General features: G+C 45.6%; 1 protein-coding gene across 1 annotated transcript in view; it reads left to right on the top strand.

The window, feature by feature from the left end:
• The window catches only part of LOC142074905 (collagen and calcium-binding EGF domain-containing protein 1-like), a 181,395-nt gene extending 156,366 nt beyond the window's left edge, over positions 1-25,029 (top strand). The window contains exons 6-11 of the mRNA XM_075135870.1: positions 12,358-12,464; positions 20,758-20,878; positions 22,824-22,963; positions 23,056-23,091; positions 23,652-23,687; positions 24,796-25,029. Of these exons, the coding sequence (XP_074991971.1) occupies positions 12,358-12,464; positions 20,758-20,878; positions 22,824-22,963; positions 23,056-23,091; positions 23,652-23,687; positions 24,796-25,029 (674 nt within the window). The remainder of the gene's footprint in view (positions 1-12,357; positions 12,465-20,757; positions 20,879-22,823; positions 22,964-23,055; positions 23,092-23,651; positions 23,688-24,795) is intronic.
• Positions 25,030-26,163: the final 1,134 nt, after the last annotated feature.

The raw sequence follows: 26,163 nt of genomic DNA, 5'->3' as shown, positions 1-26,163 counted from the left end.
TGCCCTCCCGATTCTCTCCCCCATCCCACCGGAGGGGTGCAGTGAGCGAGCGGCTGCGTGGGGTTTAGTTGCTGGGTAGGGTTAAACCACGACAAGGGGTAAAAGTGAGGGCTTGTTCTTGATTTTCACTGTTGATTTCCAAGTATGTATGTGTGCTGTGTATAAATGACTTTGAAGTTTTTTTACCTCATCCCAGTTATTATATTACAGCATTTAGAGTACTGCAGATTAAATACTGATATGGCAATTTAAAAAGAAGGGAGGAAGACAACAACCTGTGCTCTGGGAAAAAAAAAAAACAACACATCTTTTGATGAATGGCAACTTACTATAGGTTCATCAATTAATGCCTGAACAAATGTATCATTGTGTGCTCCAAATCCTGATGGATGGCCAGACCAATTTATAATTTTGATTTTCCTCTGACAATGTGTAACTGGAGCCACTCCATTAACTTTAATTATTCCTTGTAGTTTTCAAATGTGGGTTATTTTTCCTTATAAGTGTGTGGGGGTCATAAAGGAAAGAGGTATAATGTAGATAATCCCCTTGCAAATAGTTTTTTTAGTTAACTTTTCATTTGGCTAGTTCAAATTTCCTGACAGGGTAATGTCCAAAGCATTCAGGATAACCGACTATTCAAGATATTCAAGTCTGTGGAAATAATTCTGATAATGAAAACCAGCAATTTTACACTGAATGTACACGGCACATTGTCCTGGTTTCGGCTGGGATAGAGTTAAATTTCTTCCTAGTGCTGTGGTTTGGATTTAGTAAGAGAAGAATGTTGATAACGCACTGATGTTTTCAGTTGCTGCTAAGTACCCTGTCAAGGACAGCTTCCATGCTACCAAGCAGAGGCTGGGAGGGAGCACAGACAGGACAGCCAGCCCAGCTGGCTAATGGGGTATTCCATACCATGTGACGTCATGCTCAGTATATGAATGGTAGGCGTGTTCCAGGAAGTAGCGATCGCTACTTGGTTATCGGTCAGCACGGGTGGTGACCAATTGCATTGTGCATCACTCATTTCGTATATTCTATCATTATCATTATTATTTTCCCTTCCTTTTCTGTTCTATTAAACTGTCTTTATCTCAACCCATGAGTTTTTCTCACTCTTACCCTTCTGATTCTCTCCCCTTCCCACTGTGGTGGTGGGGGGGAGTGATGAGCGGCTGCGTGGTATTTGGCTGCCTGCCAGGTTAAACCACAACAGTCCTTTTTGGCGCCCAACGTGGGGCTTGAAGGGTTGAGATAACGACACATCTGACCCGAATGGGTTAAAACAAATTTGTTATAAGCATTCATTATATCAGTGTAGTAGTCGCTGGTCACAATGTTGGTTTATTTGCTCTCAGAGTTTTTGGATCTGTTCTTGCAGTTGTGGTATATAGCACCTTACTGGCTGTCTATACTGCTGATTATCAGTTTTTATGTGGGGTTGGTCATCTCTGGGAAATGGATTAAGGTCATCGCTTTGTTATACTGTGTGACACTGGTTTATGTTATGATAAAATTATTGATCAGGAGCCTGTATTCAGCACTGCCGTCATTCCTGTTCTTCGGGAGCTATCTTTGGGAAACTATTAATAATTAGACTTTTTACCTCTTCTCCTCGGAGGGCCAATTTACAGGGGAGACAGCTTCCTTCACCTTCCCCTTCTCCTCCAGGCTGATTACAATAGCTTTTGAGGATTTTGAATATCCTTGGGATGTTCAAACCAGCATGTTCCTATTGCTATGTCTCCTGAATGTGTTTCAGGCCTTGTTTAAGGTTAAACAACTATTTCAGAATACCACCCAGAGATCTGCCCCGAGGCTGGATAGTTATGAGTGGCAGGGTGTGTGGGATAGTATGGGCAAGTGCCTAGGACAGTGGGCACCTCCAATGTTTTGGAACTTCACCCCTGAACAAGTGCAGAATCCTGAAAAATTAGTAGAATATTTGGAGAAAGCATGCTGTCACCCTGGCAATTCCAGAGAAACACAAATCACTGCAATGTGCTGGGGCCTGGCCCATGCCTACCGAGCCCTGTTCAACACTATTCAGAACCCTCAAGGGGGAGAGAAGGTCTCCGGATCTGATGACAAAATGACGGGCACTGCGGCTACTCCAACCCCCGCGACAGGCACTGCCGCTACTCCAACCCCCACGACGGGCACTGCGGCTACTCCAACCCCCGCGACGAGCACTGCGGCCACTCCAACCCCCGTGACGGGTACTACAGCTGAACCAGAGGACCAACCCTTGTTGGTATCCGTCACCCCTGTACAGAAGAGGAAATCTTGGAAGCAAAAGTCAGGTCATTTAGAAAGGGATGATGGAAAAGCAGGGCCATCACGAGGAGGGGAGGAGGAAGAGGAAGAACTCATAAACGAGACAGAAACCACCCAATCCCTATCCCTGAGTGAGTTGCGAGATGTGCGGAAAGATTTCAGCCGTCGTCCAGGCGAGCATATTGTTACCTGGCTGCTCCGATGCTGGGATAATGGGGCCAGTAGCCTGGAATTAGAGGGGAAAGAAGCCAAACAACTGGGATCCCTTGCTAGGGAAGGGGGCATTGACAAAGCAATTGGAAAAGGGGCACAAGCCCTCAGCCTCTGGAGGCGACTGCTGTCAGGCGTGAAGGAAAGGTATCCCTTCAAGGAAGATGTTATACATCGCCCAGGCAAATGGACCACTATGGAGAGAGGTATCCAGTACCTGAGAGAATTAGGCGTGCTGGAGGTGGTTTATAGTGACCTGGACAACGACCAAAAGCCCAAAGATCCAGATGACGTCCAGTGCACGTGACCCATGTGACGGAAGTTGGTACGGAGCGCACCAGCGTCACATGCCAGTTCGTTGGCAGTACTGTGCTGGAAAGAGGAAGAAGCACCAACGGTGGATGACGTGGTTGGCAGACTATGGGAATACGAAGAAACTGTCTCCTCCTCCCTTGTCTCGGCTGTGGAGAAACTGTCCCGGGAGGTCCAGCAACTCAAAGAGGATATGTCCTATTCTCCACCTGTACGGACCAGTATCTCAGCCATTAGGAGTCAGCGTTTTTCTCCTCAAGAGAGAGGATATCGAAAGTACACACCACGGGGCACCCTGTGGTTTTACCTGCGTGACCACGGAGAGGACATGAGGCAGTGGGATGGAAAACCTACCTTGACCCTAGAGGCACAGGTACGTGAGTTGCAAGGAAAAACAGTTACACAAGGGGGTTATCCCAGGAAAAATGCTGCTCCACTTTTCAGGAAAAACCTGTTTCATGACGGTCCAGTTTCCAGTGAACAGTTCCCCAGAGAGAGTAGAAGGGCTGATCTTACTTTGGATTGTAATGAATCAAATTCTGGACTCGCGTTTGCAAGAAGTGAGAAGCGGATACTATGACCAGAACTAGAGGGGCCCTGCCTCGGGCCAGGTGGAGGAAAGGGACAACCGGGTTTACTGGACTGTGTGGATTCGATGGCCTGGCACATCAGACCCACAGGAGTATAAGGATCTAGTAGACACTGGTGCACAGTGTACCCTGATGCCATCAAGCTATGAAGGGGCAGAACCCATTTGTATTTCTGGAGTGACAGGGGGATCCCAAGAGTTAACTGTATTGGAGGCCGAAGTGAGCCTAACGGGGAAGGAGTGGCAGAATAGAATCATAGAATCATAGAATCATACAGGTTGGAAAAGACCTCTAAGATCATCGTGTCCAACCGTCAACCCAACACCACCATGCCCACTACACCATGTCCCTAAGGGCCTCATCTACACGTCTTTTAAATACCTCCAGGGATGGTGACTCCACCACTTCCCTGGGCAGCCTGTTCCAAGGTCTGACCACTCTTTCAGTAAAGAAATTTCTCCTAATGTTCAATCTAAACCTCCCTTGGTGCAACTTGAGGCCATTTCCTCTTGTCCTATCGCTAGTTACTTGGCAGAAGAGACCAACACCCACCTCGCTACAACCTCCTTTCAGGTAGTTGTAGAGCGCGATGAGGTCTCCCCTCAGCCTCCTCTTCTCCAGGCTAAACAACCCCAGTTCCCTCAGCCGCTCCTCATAAGGCTTGTGCTCCAGGCCCTTCACCAGCTTCGTTGCCCTCCTCTGGACACACTCCAGCACCTCCATGTCCTTCTTGTAGTGAGGGGCCCAAAACTGAACACAGTATTCGAGGTGCGGCCTCACCAGTGCCGAGTACAGGGGCACGATCACCTCCCTGCTCCTGCTGGCCACACTATTTCTGATACAGGCCAGGATGCCGTTGGCCTTCTTGGCCACCTGAGCACACTGCTGGCTCATGTTCAGCCGGCTGTCAACCAGTACCCCCAGGTCCTTTTCCTCTGGGCAGCTTTCCAGCCACTCTTCCCCAAGCCTGTAGCGTTGCCTGGGGTTGTTGTGGCCGAAGTGCAGGACCCGGCACTTGGCCTTGTTGAATCTCATACAGTTGGCCTCGGCCCATCGATCCAGCCTGTCCAGGTCCCTCTGCAGAGCCTTCCTACCCTCGAGCAGATCAACACTCCCGCCCAACTTGGTGTCGTCTGCAAACTTACTGAGGGAGCACTTGATCCCCTCGTCCAAATCATTGATGAAGATATTGAACAGGACCGGCCCCAGTACTGAGCCCTGGGGAATACCGCTCGTAAGAAGCACCCCATTGTGACTGGCCCAGAGGCTCCGTGCATCCTTGGCATAGACTACCTCAGGAGAGGGTATTTCAAGGACCCAAAAGGGTACCGGTGGGCTGTTGGTATAGCTGCCCTGGAGACAGAGGAAATTAAACAGCTGTCCACCTTGCCCAGTCTCTCGGAGGACCCTTCTGTTGTGGGGTTGCTGAGGGTTGAAGAACAGCAGGTACCAATCGCTACCACAACAGTGCACCGGCGGCAATATCGCACCAACCGAGATTCCCTGCTTCCCATTCATGAGCTGATTCGTCGACTGGAGAGCCACGGAGTGATCAGTAAGACTCGCTCACCCTTTAACAGTCCCATATGGCCAGTGTGAAAGTCCAATGGAGAGTGGAGACTAACAGTAGACTACCGTGGCCTGAACCAAGTCACGCCGCCACTGAGTGCTGCCGTGCCTGACATGCCAGAACTTCAATACGAACTGGAGTGAAAGGCAGCCAAGTGGTACACCACCATGGATATCGCTAATGCGTTCTTCTCAATCCCTTTGGCGGAACAGGGCAGGCCACAGTTTGCTTACACTTGGAGGGGTGTCCAGTACACCTGGAACCGACTGCCCCAGGGGTGGAAACACAGCCCTACCATTTGCCATGGACTGATCCACACTGCACTGGAACAGGGTGAGGCTCTGGAACACCTGCAATACATTGATGACATCATTGTGTGGGGCAATACAGCAGAGGAAGTTTTTGAGAAAGGGGAGAGAATAGTCCAAATCCTTCTGAAGGCTGGTTTTGCCATAAAACAAAGTAAGGTCAAGGGACCTGCACAGGAGATCCAGTTTTTAGGAATAAAATGGCAAGATGGACGTCGTCAGATCCCAACGGATGTGACCAACAAAATAACAGCCATGTCCCCACCAACTAGCAAAAAGGAAACACAAGCCTTCTTAGGCGTTGTGGGCTTTTGGAGAATGCATATTCCAGATTACAGCCTGATTGTAAGCCCCCTCTATCACGTGACCAGGAAGAAGAACGACTTCAAATGGGGCCCTGAGCAACGACAAGCCTTTGAACAAATTAAACAGGAGATAGTTCAGGCAGTAGCCCTTGGGCCAGTCTGGGCAGGACAAGATGTGAAGAATGTGTTCTACACCACAGCCGGGGAGAATGGTCCTACCTGGAGCCTCTGGCAGAAAGCACCAGGGGAGACTCGAGGTCGACCCTTAGGGTTCTGGAGTCGGGGATACAGAGGATCCGAGGCCCGCTACACTCCAACTGAGAAGGAGATATTGGCAGCATATGAAGGGATTCAAGCTGCTACCGAAGTGGTTGGTACTGAAGCACAGCTCCTCCTGGCACCCCGACTGCCGGTGCTGGGCTGGATGTTCAAAGAGAAGGTCCCCTCTACACATCATGCAACCGATGCTACGTGGAGTAAGTGGGTCGCACTGATCACACAACGGGCCCGAATAGGAAACCCCAGTCGCCCAGGAATCTTGGAGGTGATCACGAACTGGCCAGAAGGCAAAGATTTTGGAATATCCCCAGAGGAGGAGGTGACGCATGCTGAAGAGGCCCCACTGTATAATAAACTACCAGAAAATGAGAAGCAATATGCCCTGTTCACTGATGGGTCCTGTCGCCTTGTGGGAAAGCATCGGAGGTGGAAGGCTGCTGTATGGAGTCCTGTATGACAAGTTGCAGGAACTGCTGAAGGAGAAGGTGAATCGAGTCAGTTTGCAGAGGTGAAAGCCATCCAGCTGGCCTTGGACATTGCCGAACGAGAAAAATGGCCAGTACTTTATCTCTATACTGACTCATGGATGGTGGCAAATGCCCTGTGGGGATGGTTGCAGCAGTGGAAGCAGAACAACTGGCAGCGCAGAGGTAAACCCATCTGGGCTGCCGCACTGTGGCAAGATATTGCTGCCCGAGTAGAGAATCTGGCTGTAAAAGTACGTCACGTAGATGCTCACGTACCCAAGAGTCGGGCCACTGAAGAACACCAAAACAACCAGCAGGTGGACCAGGCTGCTAAGATTGAAGTGGCTCAGGTGGATCTGGACTGGCAACATAAGGGTGAATTATTTATAGCTTGGTGGGCCCATGACACCTCCGGCCACCAAGGGAGAGATGCAACATATAGATGGGCTCGTGATCGAGGGGTGGACTTGACCATGGACGCTATTGCACAGGTTATCCATGAATGTGAAACATGCGCTGCAATCAAGCAAGCCAAGCGAGTAAAGCCTCTTTGGTTTGGGGAACGATGGTTGAAATATAAATATAGGGAGTCCTGGCAGATTGATTATATCACACTCCCACAAACCTGACAGGGCAAGCGCTATTTGCTCACCATGGTGGAAGTAACCACAGGATGGCTGGAAACATATCCTGTGCCCCATGGCACCACCCAGAACACCATCCTGGGCCTTGAAAAGCAAGTCCTATGGCGACATGGCACCCCAGAAAGAATTGAGTCAGACAACGGGACTCACTTCCGAAACACCCTCATAGACACCTGGGCCAAAGAGCATGGCATTGAGTGGGTCTATCACATCCCCTACCATGCACCAGCCTCCGGGAAAATCGAACGATACAATGGACTGCTAAAGACTACGCTGAGAGCAATGGGTGGTGGGACATTCAAGCATTGGGACACACATTTAGCAAAAGCCACCTGGTTAGTCAACACCAGGGGATCTGTCACTCGAGCTGGCCCTGCCCAGTCAAAACTTTTGCGTACTGTAGATGGAGATAAAGTCCCTGTAATACACTTAAGGAATATGCTGGGGAAGACAGTCTGGGTTACTCCTGCCTCGGGCAAGGGAAAACCCATCCGTGGGATTGCTTTTGCTCAAGGACCTGGGTACACTTGGTGGGTAATGCGAAAGGATGGGGAAGTCCAATGTGTACCTCAAGGGGATTTGATTTTGGGTGAAAATAGCCAATGAACTGGATTGTATGATGTCAATTGTTATATGATATTGTATATCATTATTTCTATGGTTGCTATCAATGGTATTGCAGTAAAAATCACCCAGATTAATGAAGAATGAACTCCAATGAAACTAAGCAAAGTGCAACGGTGATAGAATCAGACGAGCACAGCGATAATGGAACCAGAACTGGCCTCAGCATGCAACAATCCAGCACCACACACCATCTCTCCTGCCCTGAGAGACTGTTATGAGAGATGGAGCCCAAAGTCATGGACTAAATGAACTCAATGGACATTTTAGAGGGATGACCCATAGACTAAGTGGATGATATCTGTCTGTATACATATATATATAAAAAGACAAGAAAGGTGGTGGTGATTAATTGGAATGTATTAGAAAATGTGAACCCTAAGCATGACGTAAATGGTATAGAATAAGGGGTGGATACTGTCCTGGTTTCGGCTGGGATAGAGTTAAATTCCTTCCTAGTGCTGTGTTTTGGATTTAGTATGAGAAGAATGTTGATAACGCACTGATGTTTTCAGTTGCTGCTAAGTACCCTGCTAGTCAAGGACATTCAGCTTTAAAAAAAAAACCAAGCATTTGGGAGGGAACATAGCCAGGACAGCTAGCCCAGCTGGCCAATGGGGTATTCCATACCATGTGACGTCATGCTCAGTATATGAATGGTAGGCATGATCCAGGAAGTACCGATCGCTACTTGGTTATCGGTCAGCGTGGGTGGTGACCAATTGCTTTGTGCATCACTCATTTCGTATATTCTATTATTATCATTATTATTTTCCCTTCCTTTTCTGTTCTATTAAACTGTTTTTATCTCAACCCACGAGTTTTTCTCACTCTTACCCTTCCGATTCTCCTCCCGTCCCACTGTGGTGGGGGGAGAGTGAGCAAGCAGCTGTGTGGTATTTGGCTGCCTGCCAGGTTAAACCACAACAACATAAAAATGTCTGTTCCAGTAGTTAATCTGAAATGAAATACCCATCTCTCAAAACATTTCCCAAATCAGCTGCGTGAAGCAGAGGACACTTTCTGCTCTGTTACCCCGCTGTACTCCAAGTTAATGTTACTAATTGCCAGACCTCTGGTGCAAATGAAATAGGAGTTTGCCATTGCTATTTCACAGGGCTTGTGTCCATAACTTGTCCCGAAGAAAATCAAGTTTTTCGGCAGCCGCGAGGAACTGGGTGTAGCAACGCACCGCCCCGTGGTCAGCCCCAGCCCTGCACTGCCCCGGAGAGCACTGCATCCAAACTGGAATTACTTCCTAATAAACAGATGATTTGCTTTTCATGGTAGCTGGAACACTTACATTTTATTTTAAAATTTAGTGTGAAAGACATGAAAACACACGTAGGGTATCCCTCTCCAGCTTTAACTGTGTTGCATGTTTCCTGGGAGATTATTATTCATGTTTTTATCGTGCCATGCCTGAAGGTTGCAATCCGGGTGCTTTTTTGGCTCTGAGCTACAAGAAGTGGTCTTGACCGAGTGCTTTGGGCACAAGAATAGGGAGCATTTTTCCCGCATCCACAGTCATGTTGCATTTGATGGAGACAATACAGCTACCCACACATAAGTAGGCAAATTAAACCATCTCAGCAGGCTGAGCCCAGATAATACAACACAGACAATCAACTCAACAGTCTCCACGTGAAGACCACCCGCAGCCCAGCTCCCTGTAGAGCTCTCCCCCGCCAGTATCTCCTTCTCTTCCAGCATCTTCAAGCACATGCAAAGAAAACACATGGCTCCCCTGAGCATTTCTCTTATCAATAGGCGCCACGGAGCTCACTGGTGTCTCGCCTAGATGAAAGGACCCCTGTCAGGACAGCAAAGTCTAGCGTGAGCTAGACTTCGTGCTTTGGAAAGCCTTCATAAAATGGGGCTGGTTTAAACCTTCTCTGAAATAATTTTAGTTTCCCAGTGTAGGTCTGTGCAATGAAAACAGGTTATATAAGTGTCTTGCTCAGTGCTGGCCAAACTTACCCTGTTAGGTGACCTCAGCATCTGCACTGTGCATGGGTGGCTCCATCTAATTGCTTCCTGCCCCCTCTGGCCTGTCCTAGGTGGCTTCTGGCTTTATCCATGCTTTATTCTGGCTTTATTCGTAGTTTGGTCCTGATACGGAATCAGTTGGGGGTAGAGCGAATATTTGATGGATGACTCCTTCCCTGGGCAAATCATCACCTCTGTCTGGTATGAGTTAGGGGGATTCCACCTCTCTCCTGGGACACAGTTCATGCTTGCTTATGTGACACTGTTGGACTTCTTCCTCCGACAAGTCAATCCAACTGGATTTGCAGAAATCTCACTGGTATGATATTTTCCAAACATTAGCTGACCCCCCCCATTCATCTCCATGGATTGTTACAGCCCTGTTTTATCTGTACTTGTCAGTCCTGTGTACCACATCCTTCTGGAAGATAAACTGGATTTTATAATGAAACACGAGGCCAAATTCATCATTGCTTAATCTGCACATAATTCCAATTATTCTAGTGGGATTGTATTAGGTTTCAAATAGCAGAGGCTCTGGCAGTTTCTTCCTATGACTGTATGTTGCTTTCAGCAACATTTCTTAACACAATGCGTGCATTTTATGAGGGAACTCATTTGGTAAGATATCTATTAAAAGAAATTTTGGTTAAGACTAGTACCAAACCCAAACTTTATTGGAGTTTGGGAAAAAAAAGGCATTTTTTTTTAATGGCTCTATATATGTGCATCTGTAAATCCTACACAGGTCCAAAAATGGACATGTCAAAATGCTGATTTTTTTAAAGGAAGTTGAAAAATTGGAGAGGGGGGAAGAATTCCACAAGAGAGCCACAATACTGACTTGTGGTCAAGAGAAAACTTACCTTATAGAAATATCAAGAGGGGTCTTGATTACAGCATATCAATTTGTTGTTAAGGTAAAAAACCCTACATGCTGCAGATTCTTTAATCTACCAGAGAAAGGCTTATGGGAAAAGAGGCTTTGGAAGAAGTAAAAGGTAAAATGATTAGCATTAGAAATACAGCAGTGAGGAAACCAGCAGATGCTGCGTATTCAGGTATCTTCACATGAAGGTTGGAGTCCCTCTGGGAGGTGTTGTGGCCAAACAGTCTTGGAGCCAGCATAGCTGCAATTTGGTGAAATTCTATTATATGCTATGTAGAGTTCATTGGAAAACCCCAAGTAGTACCTTTTGGCCTTAAATCTTTGAGCCATCCAGATAACATACAGAAAGCTGTTCAGGTATTACCAAGCCGTGTGCTATCAGGAAGGGCTGGGAAGCTCAAATAACAGCATGCTTACTGCCATAAAAATGCTAAATAAAATATGGAGGAATATTGTGGATTATTGTAATGCCATTGGACTGCAGCTGTGGGAGCAGGCAGTTGATGAGTGGGGAAAAACCCCAAGCCTTTGCCTCCTAATCTTCTGACCAGTTCAGCACTAATACCAATGTCTTACTGCTGCTGGTCATTCCAGCATCTTGCCCTTACAGCCCTCTCCTACCTGATTAGGAGATAAGAGAAATAAACCTTTGTCTTCTAAAAGCAAGTATACCTGACATGACATTATATCCAATGGACTAAACCTACCAAAAATCATGTTTTCCTAAATTTGTGCATCGATGGTCCATAGATGACCATCTGATGGGTGCAATGTTCCTTATTGGACCCTGCAAACATTTCAAGTCAAGTACCACATAATATCTTTAGTATTAGAAAGTTCTGTTTTTATTAAAAATTATGCAGATGCTTTCAAAATCAATACACACTTATGAAAAGATGAAGGACATGAAAGCATGTGTCCAAGTGAGAAGTATAACACAATAGCTAAGCGCATTGTAGTTGATCCTTTTTGAAGATTTTGAAGATTTGCTGACTTTATCCAGGAGCACCTGCAGAGTTTTTCCACTACAGGACATGCTCTGAAAGGTCAGTGTTCAAACATGTCCAATAACCCTTCCAGGTAACATCATACAAGGCCAGACATCATATGCAGAGCCTCAATACACTCTTGTGGAAGAAAAAAAGCTCACCTAGAGTTTGCCAGTATGTGTCACCCTGTGTTTTGGAAACCACATTTCTCTTTAAGCGGACATCTGTTAAAACAGTGCTTGTTTGTGATGCAGAAGTGCTTCACTGTGTATGGGACTGGGAAAAGGACAAAAATAACATTTGCAATATCTCTTACAGCTTGAATCATTTCATGGATTCTTGAAAAGATCCCATTCATGCATAGTATCAACAGGTGTGACCCTTTCTATTGTGTGGATTTAAATCCCTGTCATTAATCTCAATCCCCATCTCTGTTCAGGCTGATTCCATCGCATGGAGGAATAACCAGCAATGATAAAAAGCAGTTTGTGCAAAGTGAATGAAATGACCATATTGTGAGGGATTTTACTGTACTTTATAGCATATGAAAATTTGCCCTTCGGGGGACTGTAAATCAGTTCAGATCTATAGGGTTAGTCTACCCTAAACACAAAGATAAAAGAAGGGGTGTAAACTTTTTCAGGTATTAAAAAAAGAAATTCTTTAGAGACTGTTAACTGGAAACAGCTGCTTTAAAAATGAGCTCAGAGCTGTCCCTGCAAAGTTTCTCAGCCTTACATAGCAATTCACAGTCAAAGCATTAATAACGGCAAGATTCTCTCTTCTTTTCACAGTCTGGGGAAATGTAACAACCTTCAAGGCTCCAGTTGCTTTTGCAATCACTTTATGAATTTCTTTCCTTTGTATCTTTATATTTGTATTGGAAACTGCTTTCTTTCAGCTGGGCTTCCTGAGGAATCTGAAAATGTGGCGAAACCGGGGACATGCTGTGCCTCTTGTAAGGAATTTCATCAAATAAAGCAGACGGTTTTACAACTGAAGCAAAAGGTATGAACACTGATCAGTCATGTCTTTACCAGACCTGCATGTTTTATGACAACTGAGGTTAAATTTAAGTGTTTGGAGCTGTCACTGTCATGGGGCTGTGCCCATAAAGATGATGGCAACATATTTTAAAAACATATAGGAACAGCATCTTTTCCTTATGCTTCTGCATTGCTTGTAAGCAGATTGCTAACCAAACTCGTGGAGCTGTGTTACCAAGCTCATGGTAACGGGGTCTGGCAAACACCCATCCCAGTCTGAGCCCAGGTTTCTTGGCAATCTGCGCTGTCCTCAGCTTTTCATTCATTCTGAATGCACAGGATTTTGGACTTGATCCACCTTTAGTATATGCAAGTGCAAGACATTCTGCAGATGAGGGAATGTGGGAGAACATGATTTTGCATTAATAGGATGCTGATACAGGATTCTTGCCAAATAGGTGTGTGGCTAGACAGAAACGTCACTAGCAGATACATTAGCTTTGATTTTTTTTAAAAGAAAAACCCTCAGCCCCAATCTTTTTTGTTTTCACCTCTGTCCTTGCAAGTACAGTATAATGCACTTAAAAACTTCCCCTGGCCTTTAACTTTAATTGCTCCTATATTTGGCCTCCTTTTGCACTTGGGTAGGATTGAAATAACCCAGAGACCCAGCACAAGATTTGGAGAGCCAAGTGCAGGGGTGCAGGTGTAATGCCTTTTCTGGTTACATCTCCTTCGAACATTCAGGTTCTCTGAAATTGAAATGTTCTGCAGAAATATCCCCAGCAATTCATGTTGACAGGCTGCAATTATTTCACCCAGGGTGCTCATTTAATTTCATTATGTCAAAACACAATTTGATATATTCACTTGTTGCATTTAATGTTATTCATTCAATGTAATTTATATTAGGAAGAAAGAAATCTGCTTCACTAAAATTAAATACACTGAGGTTTGACATACTCTTTATCACAAAAATCTCAAAATGTCATGTTTTCCTTCTGAATCAGCATGAAGACAAATGTGGAAGTGACAGAATTTCATGTGTGATGGAAATTGTGGTTTTCAAACAATCGGTAGCAAACGCATTAAAAAGGAGACGTGCTTTTGAGTGGCTGTTTGTCCAGCCGCAGTCCGTGATGCTGAGCAGGCTCGCACTGACCTCCAGGGAGGGATCTGGGATCACACTGTTGGCCAAGTCGTTTGCTGCAAGAATTGGTGGAAACTAATGGCCTGAATTAATGGAAAGTTTTCTCTGTCTAACTTCCACTGTTAGGTGCCTGTGTTCAAAACTCAGTCCTGGAAAACTAACACCATTGATACCTGTCGCTGTGGGCACTTGTACAGTAGCTGTGGCCAAACTAAGCAGCTTGCCTCATTGCTAAGTCTTGTCATGGCCAATAGCCTAAATTTTCCCCAAGTATCTTCCTAGTGGAACTTGATCTATTTGGTATCCTCAGAGGGAGCCCACTGGGTTGTGCCTCACACAGACAGGGCTGGAAGAGATGGTCCCCTGATACCCTCAGCATTTTTTACCCCACAGAGAGGAGAGCTTTTGTCCATGCTGAGAGGAGATCTGGCCTCATGCTGCTTCTCTGCCCAGGGAGACATGAACCCTCGTGTTTCACCAGCCGCTCCCCATGGCCAAGTTTGTCTGGGGAAGACATCTCTCAATATCTGCGGCTGAAGTTCTGTTTTGCACAGAAAAATTAATTTCTGTCTGCCAGAGAGTTTATAGGAATGAGTCTTTAGTCTTGTGGTTAAGGCTTTCATATTTTATGAACTTTATGCAAAACCAGGATGAGGAGGCAGACGAAATATTCTACCAGAGGCTCGCAGAAGACTCACAGTCGCTAGCCCTTGTTCTCGTGGGGGACTTCAACTTTCCGGATGTCTGCTGGAAATACAACACGGCAGAGAGGAAACAGTTGAGGAGGTTCCTGGAGTGTGTGGAAGATAACTTCCTGACACAGCTGGTAAGCGAGCCCACCAGGGGAGATGCCTCGCTTGACCTGCTGTTCACAAACAGAGAAGGACTGGTGGGAGATGTGGTGGTCGGAGGCTGGCTTGGGCTTAGTGACCATGAAATGATAGAATTCTCAATACTTGGTGAAGTAAGGAGGGGGGCCAGCAAAACCGCTACCATGGACTTCCGGAGGGTGGACTTTGGCCTGCTCAGGACACTGGTCGAGAGGGTCCCTTGGGAGACAGTCCTGAAGGGCAAAGGGGTCCAGGAAGGCTGGACACTCTTCAAGAAGAAAGTCTTAAAGGCGCAGGAGCGGGCTGTCCCCATGTGCCGCAAGAAGAACGGGAGGGGAAGACGACCGGCCTGGCTGAATGGGGAGCTCTGACTGGGACTCAGGAAAAAAAGGAGAGTTTATCACCTTTGGAAGAAGGGGCAGGCAACTCAAGAAGAGTACAGGGATCTCGTTAGGTCGTGCAGAGAGGAAATTAGAAAGGCAAAAGCCCAGCTAGAACTCAACCTGGCCACTGTCGTGAGAGACAACAAAAAATGTTTTTACAAGTATATTAATGACAAAAGGAGAGCCAAGGAGAATCTCCATCCTTTATTGGATGCGGGGGGGAACGTTGCCACCGAGGACGAGGAAAAGGCTGAGGTACTTAATGCCTTCTTTGTCTCAGTCTTTAATAGTCAGAGCAGTTATCCTCAGGGTACTCAGCCCCCTGAGCTGGAAGACAGGGACGGCGAGCAGGATAAACCCCCCATAATTCAAGAGGAAGCAGTTAACGACCTGCTACGCCACCTGGACGCTCACAAGTCTATGGGGCCGGATGGGATCCACCCGAGGGTACTGAGAGAGCTGGCGGAGGAGCTTGCCAAGCCACTCTCCATCATTTACCAGCAGTCCTGGTTAACAGGGGAGGTCCTGGACAACTGGAGGCTTGCCAATGTGATGCCCATCTACAAGGAGGGCCGGAAGGAGGATCCAGGGAACTACAGGCTGGTCAGCCTGACCTCGGTGCCGGGGAAGGTTATGGAGCGGTTCGTTTTGAGGGCGCTCACAAGCCATGTCTGGGACAACCAGGGGATCAGGCCCAGCCAGCACGGGTTCATGGAAGGCAGGTCCTGCTTGACCAACCTGATCTCCTTCTATGACCAGGTGACCCGCCTAGTGGATGAGGGAAAGGCTGTGGATGTGGTCTACCTGGACTTCAGTAAGGCCTTTGACACTATCTCCCACAGCATTCTCCTAGAGAAGCTGGTGGCTCATGGCTTAGACAGGTGTACTCTTCGCTGGGTAAAAAACTGGCTGGACGGCCAAGCCCAGAGAGTTGTGGTGAACGGAGTTAAATCCAGTTGGCGACCGGTCACGAGCGGTGTTCCCCAGGGCTCAGTTTTGGGGCCGGGCCTGTTCAATATCTTTATCAATGATCTGGACGAGGGGATCGAGTGCTCCCTCAGTAAGTTTGCAGACGACACCAAGTTGGGCGGGAGTGTTGATCTGCTCGAGGGTAGGAAGGCTCTGCAGAGGGACCTGGACAGGCTGGATCGATGGGCTGAGGCCAACTGTATGAGGTTCAACAAGGCCAAGTGCCGGGTCCTGCACTTGGGCCACAACAACCCCAGGCAACGCTACAGGCTTGGGGAAGAGTGGCTGGAAAGCTGCCTGGAGGAAAAGGACCTGGGGGTGCTGATTGACAGCCGACTGAACATGAGCCGGCAGTGTGCCCAGGTGGCCAGGAAGGCCAATGGCATCCTGGCCTGTATCAGAAACGGTGTGGCCAGCAGGAGTAAGGAGGTGATCGTGCCCCTGTACTCGGCACTGGTGAGGCCGCACCTCGAATACTGTGTTCCGTTTTGGGCCCCTCACTACAAGAAGGACGTGGAGGTGCTGGAGTGTGTCCAGAGGAGGGCAACGAAGCTGGTGAAGGGCCTGGAGCACAAGTCCTATGAGGAGCGGCTGAAGGAACTGGGGTTGTTTAGCCTGGAGAAGAGGAGGCTGAGGGGAGACCTCATCGTGCTCTACAACTACCTGAAAGGAGGTTGTAGCGAGGTGGGTGTTGGTCTCTTCTGCCAAGTAACTAGCGATAGGACGAGAGGAAATGGCCTCAAGTTGCGCCAAGGGAGGTTTAGATTGGACATTAGGAAAAATTTCTTTACTGAAAGAGTGGTCAGGCCTTGGAACAGGCTGCCCAGGGAAGTGGTTGAGTCACCATCCCTGGAAGTATTTAAAAGACGTGTAGATGAGGCCCTTAGGGACATGGTGTAGTGGGCATGGTGGTGTTGGGTTGACAGTTGGACTCGATGATCTTAGAGGTCTTTTCCAACCTGTATGATTCTATGATTCTATGATTCAAAATTATGTTTAGCAGAAGAGCCTGTGAAGGATCCAGTCCAGCAAACCCTACAACTGGGAATTGGGGTATGCTTCTGGAAGTGAGAGGTGTGGTTTTGTGTCTCCTTAGGACAGGGGTAAACTCAAGTCCTGCCACCTCTGGTGATGGCACCAATACCTTTTTGGAGGATTGCAACATCGATTCCAGATCCAGGATAGAGTAGTTCTAGGATCAGGAACAGAAAGTCACCTCGCATGGTCATCCAGTGGGATACTCTGTCCCAATAGTAGGGGGCTCTGGGCAGTCCTAGGTTGATCTCAGACCTTGCCGGAAGGAAGAAGAGCAGAAAGCTGGAAAACTGGAGGAAAGATATCTGACATGCTGACACACAGCCAACAATTTTTAAAAAATCAAGTAAGCTGGATCCTATTGCACAGATGTGTTTAAACATCTTAATTAGAAAGCCATGTTCCACATCACTCCTGTCAAGCACTGTCAAAGTCGTCTAAACCACAGATCTAGAAACTATCCAAAACTCCAGATGCAGCATGCAACAAAACATATGGGAGTATTGTTTCTAGCACTGTCTTTCTTTAAAATTTACCCTCACTAATATTTGCATGCACATGGAAAAAAAAATTATTTTCCAAGGGCCATTAAGATGGCTGTGGATGGAGAAAGCCAAGGTCACTTTGGACCAAGATCCTGGTTCAGTTAAAAGGTGAAATAGAAATTAGGCCAGCAAGTATAGCCAATTCCTGAGAGGATGCGAGTCAACATCAAAAACACATGGTTTGGCCCCAGTGTATTTAACAGCCATTTTCTGGCCAGAAGATATCAGAGACCAGTGAGCTAGACCAGAGCCTGGGTATTATGGCACTCCTAGTGTATGCCTCAAGTCCAACTGACTCAGTGGGGAAGCATGTGTAGATGCTTTCACAGCAGTTATGTGATTTATTTTTTTAACATACTAAGTTGTTAAAACATCCTTGCTGGCAGGAACAAGTCAATATCTTATTTAAGCAACAGAAAGAATACACTTCCAAATCCTCTTCATGATGAGTCTTCGCCACTAAATGCATCTTTTTACTCCAGCCTGGCCATTTGCAATATAATCTGAAGAGTTATTCACGGCAGGGACTATATACTAATTGACATTTATTTATCAGCTGGGATACTAATAGAACCCCAAAATAGGATCTGGTCAGAAATTTAAGTACAAGCTCTAGAGAGGAGATCAATTAATCTTTCACTCAACTGTGGCCACCCCTAAGGAGAAACACTCACTGATGACACTGAAAATATTCTCACAAAAACTGCTCGAAAAATATAATGCTCTCAGGTAGTCATAGGATTTAACTCTGTGTCTCGGTTTTAGCATGGCAGTGTTGGCACTGTAGACCCCTTGGTTGATTTGTGTCACATAATGGAAGTTTTGCAGCATGATGGTCCTTGCAACCTTCCATTTGTATCCAGCCAGGACCCCACTCTGGACAGGGTGGACGCACCTCAGGGAAACACAACTTTGCAGTGTGCTGACCGGAGCCGGCCGGCAGACCTCCTCGTGCCGATCCCTGGCCAATGTGGCTATGAGAGCCCCCAGCTACTGAATTTTCCTCTCCAGCCACAGATGTAAGGTGCTGTGACCCGTGTAGTAGCCCTTTAGCTTCAGCAGTCCCACACTTTGGTCTGTGCTGCAATGGCTGGGATGTTGGCTGTGAAATCTGCAGGGTCATTGGTAAATGAAGACGATGTTTTTCTTTGGAAAACCAAAGATGACCACACGAAGGGCCCACCCCAGAGCAGTAGGTGTGCTGGATCCCCATTTTCTATGTAAGCAGATTCATAAGAGTAAGCACAAAAGAAACACCCTGTGGGGCTTCTGTGAAGTGCTGAACTCATCCAGCCACTGATTTGTGTGGGAGTGGAGTGAATCTAACAAATTCTTGTAAGACTTACATCATGTCACTTAATTTGCCTTTAGTGCAGTCATCTTGTCTTTGGAACAGCAATGCTCTCCAAAACCTGAGTCACAAATGGCTGATAAATCCTGTATTCCTGTCATCGCATTTTGAATTCCAGTCTGAAAAATCAAACTGGTGTTTCGGAAATGCCACCAGGAACTGTCTCAGCATTTCCAACTTTTTTCTCACTTTTGCTTCCTTCAGAACTGTTCTGTGCATCCAACCCCAAACTGCAAGAAGCACTGGCTGCCCTTTAAAGTGCATTCCTTAACTAATAACTTGTTTGCCAAAAGAAGTTTGCTCAGTTATACTATGTACTGCAAGTGCATAGCATTATTTTTTTTCTGTGCTTTACAAACATTATGTTTGCACTAAGGGCAGGAGGGTGTATATCAAATAATTACAGAAACAAGTAGGAGTCTTGAGAACAGTCCAGTGCAGAGAATTCCAAATAGCTGATTAAAAGCATTGTCAGATAGCAGAAGTCATCATGTATTTTATTTAATGCAGCTCTCCCACGCAAATATTGCAGAATCCAGCATCAAATTATCCAGTGAGCCAAATTAAATCAGGGCAGCAACAAAGCTGACCCAGGGACAGATTTGTCCTGGTATTGCTGAAATAGCTCTTCAGTTCTGTTTGGCAGAGCAAAATTCCCAACTCTACATGCAGCCACTCACCACTAATAACCACCTTTCCTCACTGCAGATCATCCTCCTGGCTTGTCATCTCCCCTCAGCTGTCTCTGGAGAGACTAAATGTTTGCAGAATATTTCTAAATACATTTAATTATTAAATATATTCAATCTAGGCAAGCAGATTGATGTTAAGTGGATAATTAAACATCTGATGTAATGGATAATAGCATTTTAAACCATAGTGTGCAATTCTCCTTACGTTCTCACTTACTTTTGTTTTGTGACTATGCAGAGCAGATCCAGACGTCTGTTGGGTTAAATAGTATGGTTACAGGGCCAGATCCACAAAGGATTTTGGGCTCTCATTGAAACCTTTGAAAAGTTAGGGGCTTGTGCAGCAATTGAGAACTTAAATATCTGAGCAAATGTTGTCCTGAGAAAGGGCAGTAAATGAACAGAGGAAAATTCAGATAAGGAAAAAGGTTTCCTGAGAAGAACCAAGCAGTTATGAGACTTAAGTTTTTGACAACTTGTTGCTGTATCTCTCCTGAATTTCTCCTGCCTTCCATTTGGATTGACTTGCAGTATTTCCATGGTGACTTGAAAGGTGAACAGCCTCACAGGAAACATCAGGGTTTCTACTAGGGTACTGGCTCCAGGTCCCAAGGGAAATGAAAGTACCAGAATGAATAAATGCCTTAAAATCAAATGGTGCCATGTTTTTCATGTGGCATCTTTCAAGCCCGGGCGACCTCCTGGGTATATGATACCTGAAGTATGGATCATCTCTAGGATCCCCTATACAGAGCTCACACTACACACACCCCCCCACACCCCCACACCCCCCCACACCCCCCCCCACACACACCCCCACACACACCCCCCATGTGGAAGACAGAGGAGGGTACCATTTCTGCAAAACCTGACTTTTCTCCATGGGTCATCCGAAACATCCTGTGGAAAGGCGTTGTAGACTGTTACTCTCCATGACAACGTTTTCTCATCAGATTTCTGCAAGGTGGTCGGTCAGAAAGATGTACAGGTGAGAGTAAGAGTCCCCAGGCATCCTTCCAGCTGATTCTGACTACCTGTGAGGAGGTCCCATCAATGCTGGCAGGAGACATAGGGTCAGGGAGCCAGTTTTCCTTGGGACCACAAAATATGGCAGGAGCTTAAGGAAATCTTCATGTCCATACTTGAAAAAAATCAAGCTGGCCAGTTTAGGAGTAACTGCTGTCATAGGCTTCAACACAGTCACATTTTTTTCTGATGATTTCAATGAAGGATATGAATAAACATTTTCTATTTTCCTGAAGTATTTAAATATGCTATTTGTCCACATGAAAGCTTAACCAAAAAGGTAATTTATCCAGCTGAATGATGAAAGGCTTACAGTGATTTTTGGTTTTGGCAGGTTGCTTTGCTACCAAATAATGCTGCTGATCTTAGCAAACAAATCACTGGTGAAAAAGTGCTTGCATCTAATGCATATATCCCTGGCCCCCCAGGCCAGCCTGGCCAACAAGGCCCCCCAGGTAAGATACAGACCAGAGGGATGTGAGTGTGCAATAGTGCCATGAATAAAAATAATAAGCTTCAATCTTTCAGTGTGATAGGATTTCATGTGTTTCATATTTTGATTGTTATTATTATATTTGCATTTGTACTAAATTTTAAAAGAAAAACTTTCTGGTCATTATGGTCAGCCTCTGCCAACTGTCTAACATTACTCCATTGTGTTTCTTAGTCTCCATGTATTTCTTGGCATGCAAGCTGTGTTTGTCCTGTATGTGTTAAATTTCTCCCTCTCCCTGGGATATCTCACCTGCTTCAGTTGTCATTTCCTGTTTTTTAACTCTATCTTAAAACACTCTCCATTTCATTTCAGGAATACCTATTGCTTTAGCTCACTGTCATTAGTAGAGCAGAAAATGTGCTTTCAGTTTGCGGGGGTTTGTGCCAACTGTTTTATTTTTCCTCATCTGGTTTTGCAAGGATTCATTTGTTGGTTTTGTGTTCCAGATTCAAAGGAATCTGAAAAGAAAAGTAAAACTCCACTCACACCTTTGCTAAAGTATAGGTTGAAACAATGAGAAAAGCAGAGAGTTCCTAAAGCTCTAACTTAAGCCAGACACCTTGCAACCTGCAGCCAGTGATGCTAAAAGTTTTTCCAACTCTGTTGAATGCAGATCTAATTTTGGGTTAGCGATAAATCCAAGGAATTTTAGCATTGTTCTGGGTTTTGGGAATATTCTTACAGAGGACTAGCAGACATTCCTTATGAGGTTTGATTTACTACCTACTGAACTGCCCCCCATTTATCCCCACGTTTGCAGTCTTGCTTTGGTTTTTGAGTCTTTATCTCATTTTCTTGGAGGATGAGTATCTTCAGTCTTCAGTATATCATAAATGCAAGGACAATGTGGTTAGAGATTCTGCGTCAGACTCTGAAATGTACAGTGCATCACCTTGCAATCTCTCTAACGTAGGCCTGACTCTGCATGTCTTCCATCTGGTTTCCCCATGACTGAGCTGTCCGAGGTACTGTAGAATTATCTGTTCCACTTGAAAACCATCCCTGCTGACCTCCTCCTCTGCCCTGCTGTTAGCAACAGTATGGCTGGGTCTTCAGGAGGAGTCTGAGAGGTTCATCATTAAACTTGATTTTACTCCTTTTGAAAACCCTAATTGTAAATATTCTGTCCTGCTGAATCCTTTTTACTCTCTGCCTTTCATTTCCTGTGTCTTTCACATGCCTTCAGTATGAAGAAAAGTGCTTTCCCCTCTAATTATAAAGCAATTCAGCTAGTGACACTTTAATGGTCTTTATTTTGTGCAAATGTTGTTTCAGGTGCCTGATTTTCTGTTTTGCTTTTCATAGTGTTTCTCTTGAACTAAACATATACTTTGTTGCCTGTGTGCTTTCTAAAAACTAACATTCTCTGCTGAACCAGCAGAAGCTGAAAAGGATAGAAAGCAAAATGGAAGAACAGAGCCTTTCTTGCCCCTAATACATTGGCTACCGTACTGGGCAAAAGAGAAGTGCAAACCACCACTGAAAAGGGCTTGCTTCTGTGTAGATGCCTTTGACCCAACATTCCCATGAGTTTTCTGAGGCTTTCATTTTATGAGATGTTTCTCAGATGTGACTTGTTCTTTTGCCCTTTTCTTCTTTGTGTGAAAATGAGGCATTTCTGCTTTTCTTTTCATTCCCAGTCTGTGTCCCTAATTGCCTGGCAGTGGCAGTCTTGGTTTCTTTGTATACACAAGGTTTAATTGTTTCGTGAAGATCTCTTGTAGCCACTGTGACAAGGAGTAATGTCTCAGATGACTGCTGTGTTGGTTGTGTTGTTGTGGATTTGGGTGCATTAAGGCAACCAATCCATTAGGTGGTTCAAAAAACAGTCAGTCCCCACTGCTTGCACTGATGAAGTGTCCTGAAGGCTTTCCCTGGCCAGTAACCTTTGCTGTTGATTGCAGGGGCTCCAGGACCGAAAGGGAGTCAAGGAGTTCCTGGGTCACCTGGACCTCTGGGACAGCCAGGCCCTCGTGGATCAATGGGACCTATGGGCCCATCTCCAGACATATCACATATTAAGCAGGGCAGACGGGGCCCTGTGGTCAGTATTCTCACTTCCTGTCATGCATTGCACAATTGGCCTTAGCTCCACAACCTGTCACGTCGTTGTGAACACTTTCTTTTCTCTTGCAGGGCCCACCAGGAGCCCCAGGGAGAGATGGTAGCAAGGTGAGGAGAGGTACTGTTTTCCATAACGTGGGCACATGCACATGTGAAGTGCAGGCTTGCTAGAGAGACCCTCTACACACTTGTAGTCACATCCTTTTACCATCTCATTTCCTTTGCTAAGCTGAAAATGTCCTGTTGTCCCATCCTTTCATGTCTTCCTTCTGCTATTTTGTGCTTCCCATTCCTTAAGTCTTGCAAATAGCCCTGCCAGGCTATCTGTCAAGCAGGCTCCTTTCCTTTCTCTGCAGCTCTTTTGGCTTTTCCATGAAGAAATGTTGATGCTTTAGCCCGTTCCATTAGAATGCTCTTTTGTGAATTTCTCCTGTTAACTGGTTTGCTTGTTACTGTCTAGGAGAAATATCAGAAGTGCCCAACTCTGCTCCCACTAGAATCAGCGGCAATTTCCTTGCGTTCCTCCTTCACTTTCTTTTCTTTTTCTGAGCAAGCGTAAGCTGATGATTCTTGATCTGGGGGCAGTAAGTAAGGGAGTCTGCAGAGGCAAACTGCTTTTTTGGTTTCCTTTAGTCACAGCAAACTAACTGAGGTGGTATTGGTTACAGGGGGAGCGAGGTGCACCAGGACCAAAGGGGATACCTGTAAGTATTGCTCACAGCAAGCATTTCCACAGCAAAGTGGTGTTGGCTACTAACAACAGGCCAGCCAAAAGGGGGAAAAAAAAAACCCTCTCCTGTGTCGAGAGCACAGTGAAAGATACTTTACATGCACAGAAAATGTTATTGGAAAGAAAGTAATTACCTGTTTTCATCCAAGCTTTTTGCCTACACACCTCTTCCCTTGCTGGGTGTGACACTGAAGGCAGTAAGTGCACCTCTGCCCTATGACAGTGGTGGGACATGCTCAGAAGGCAGTAGCATGAGATCCCATGCAGAGTGCTAGTTAGTACAGTTCAGCCAACGCTCCAAATAGGAGTTTGATCCCTGAAACCTTTTAAAATCCTGCCCCTCGTATCTCTCTGGGCCTTGGCAAGCTATAGGCTTTGAGCAAGTCATCAGGAGAAGGATGGGTAGTTACAATCTGTTTTCAGGTGAAATTGTTTAAAATTTTGTTTCTTACACTCTTTTCTCATTGGTGAAATGGATTTTTAAGAGTGTGTCCAGCAGGGTGTCCTCAGTATTAAATAGTGTACTTTACTGTGTGAAGTCAGCTAAAAAGAAATTATGATTTTCTAAAATCAGATAAAACCAGATGGATACTCTCTGCATTGTAATTACCAATATATTTAGTAAGTGATGGACAGCAGTGGGGTTACCATATTGAAAAGATACCTTCCAAATATCAGCATTCCCTAAAGAATTTTTTAACTAAATTTTAATAATTATTGATTAATTACTCATTCTAATAATGTAATTTCTATCAGTTTAATAAGGAACACAGGGAACCAAGATTTAGCTCTTCTGTTCCCATGAGGTGTTGAGATGCTCTTAGGAGGCAGATATAGCAAAAGAATTGTTAAGTAACAAAAGGGCTGAGCATCTTGTAAATGTAGGCTCTGTCTGCAAAAATATTCGCCTTTTGAAAATTGTTTCCTGAACAGGTTGATTCAAAAAGAGACCTTTAATTTCTGGCAATCAATATGAAGCAGCATTTTACTGAGTTACCCCTGCAAGAGTAATTATATCAACCTGTTTGAAAACTGTAAGAGCAAAGTGGATTATTATTAATTACCATGCCTTGTGACTGCAGGGCCCACCAGGTTCATTTGATTTCCTATTGCTGATGATGGCAGACATCAGAAACGACATCGCTGAGCTGCAAGAGAGAGTGTTTGGACACAGGACTCATTCATCAACAGAGGAGTTTCCATTACCTCAGGAATTTACAAACTATCACGACACAATAGATTTTGGATCTGGAGAAGACTACAAACCACAGGCAGCACCCAGAGACTCCAGGATACAGAAGGCAGCCCATCCTTAGCTATGTCTACTGAAAAATCGAGCCCCTTTAGAGTTGTTCAATATAAAAATGTGCCGACAATGTAAAATATATATATATTATTTCCCAGTTTTCTCTCTGCTTTTCCCCAACCATGCTGCCTGTACTGTAGCTTTCTCAGTTCATGGTAGCCTCCTTGCAGTAATTCCATACCATCAAGCCTGCACTGTGCGTTATACCTAGACTATCAGGAAAACCTTCTTAGTGTATTGGGCTAGCATGATTAAGGCACGCTCTAGCTAATGGCGCAGACCACAGCATCTCATCTGCCTACCTTGCATTGTGTCCAAATGACCCAGTACCCAAATTTTGCCAGGGGTAGAGGGGTAGCTGAACATCATCCCTGAATGATGTCAATAATGAAACCCTAGGTCCACAGTTATACATGTAAATGTATTATACCACTGAATTCAAGTCTCCAGCTAGTGTCCCCAGGCTTAGGAGAGAGTGAAAAGTAGATCCCTGTTTCACAGCAGAGGCCAGCTGTAAGTGAAATGTCTCCTTCTATTATGCCCCACCATGGCAGAAAAAGGCCAAAAAATATGGTGAAGCAGTGACACAAGGGCGCTGCTTGTTGATCTGGAAATTATTTGGCTTTGTGTTGCTAGAGTATTGTGCAAAGAGAGTCAAAAAGATGTGTTTGTCCTAAACTAGTACTACTTTTCCCTTACCATTCTCCCACTACTCAGCGTGGAGGCCAGTTCCCTTCCTCAACAGATTGATATTGCATACATTACACAAAGATGAGCAAGAGAACAGGGAATGTATAAAGTGGGAAAAACAAGCATAAGTGAATCAAGTAGGCTTATTGGCAAGCACAAAATCAATCCCAGTCTTGCAAAAAGAGTCAGATTCTGACCTCCTGTAGGTGCATGTCTTCCTTGGTGAAATGCTGAAGTCCAAGTGAAATCAAGACCAGAGAGAGGCCTCATGTTTGCAAAGAGCTTCCACCTGTTTTGTTCCTCAGCTGTGTGAGAGCAACCTAAATGGCATTCACGGAACTGGAACACAGAGTTGCAGTGTATTTGGCTGGGTATATGAGGTGTATGAGTAGGTGCAGGAGTGCACATGACAAAACATTGCAACTGGTACAAGGATGGCTAAGGTGAGGTACTG

This window comes from Calonectris borealis, chromosome W (assembly GCF_964195595.1).
Source record: "Calonectris borealis chromosome W, bCalBor7.hap1.2, whole genome shotgun sequence".
NCBI classification, from domain to species: Eukaryota; Metazoa; Chordata; class Aves; order Procellariiformes; family Procellariidae; genus Calonectris; species Calonectris borealis.
The sequence above is the reverse complement of the archived record's forward strand: the minus strand, read 5'-3'. Positions and strand labels throughout refer to the sequence as shown.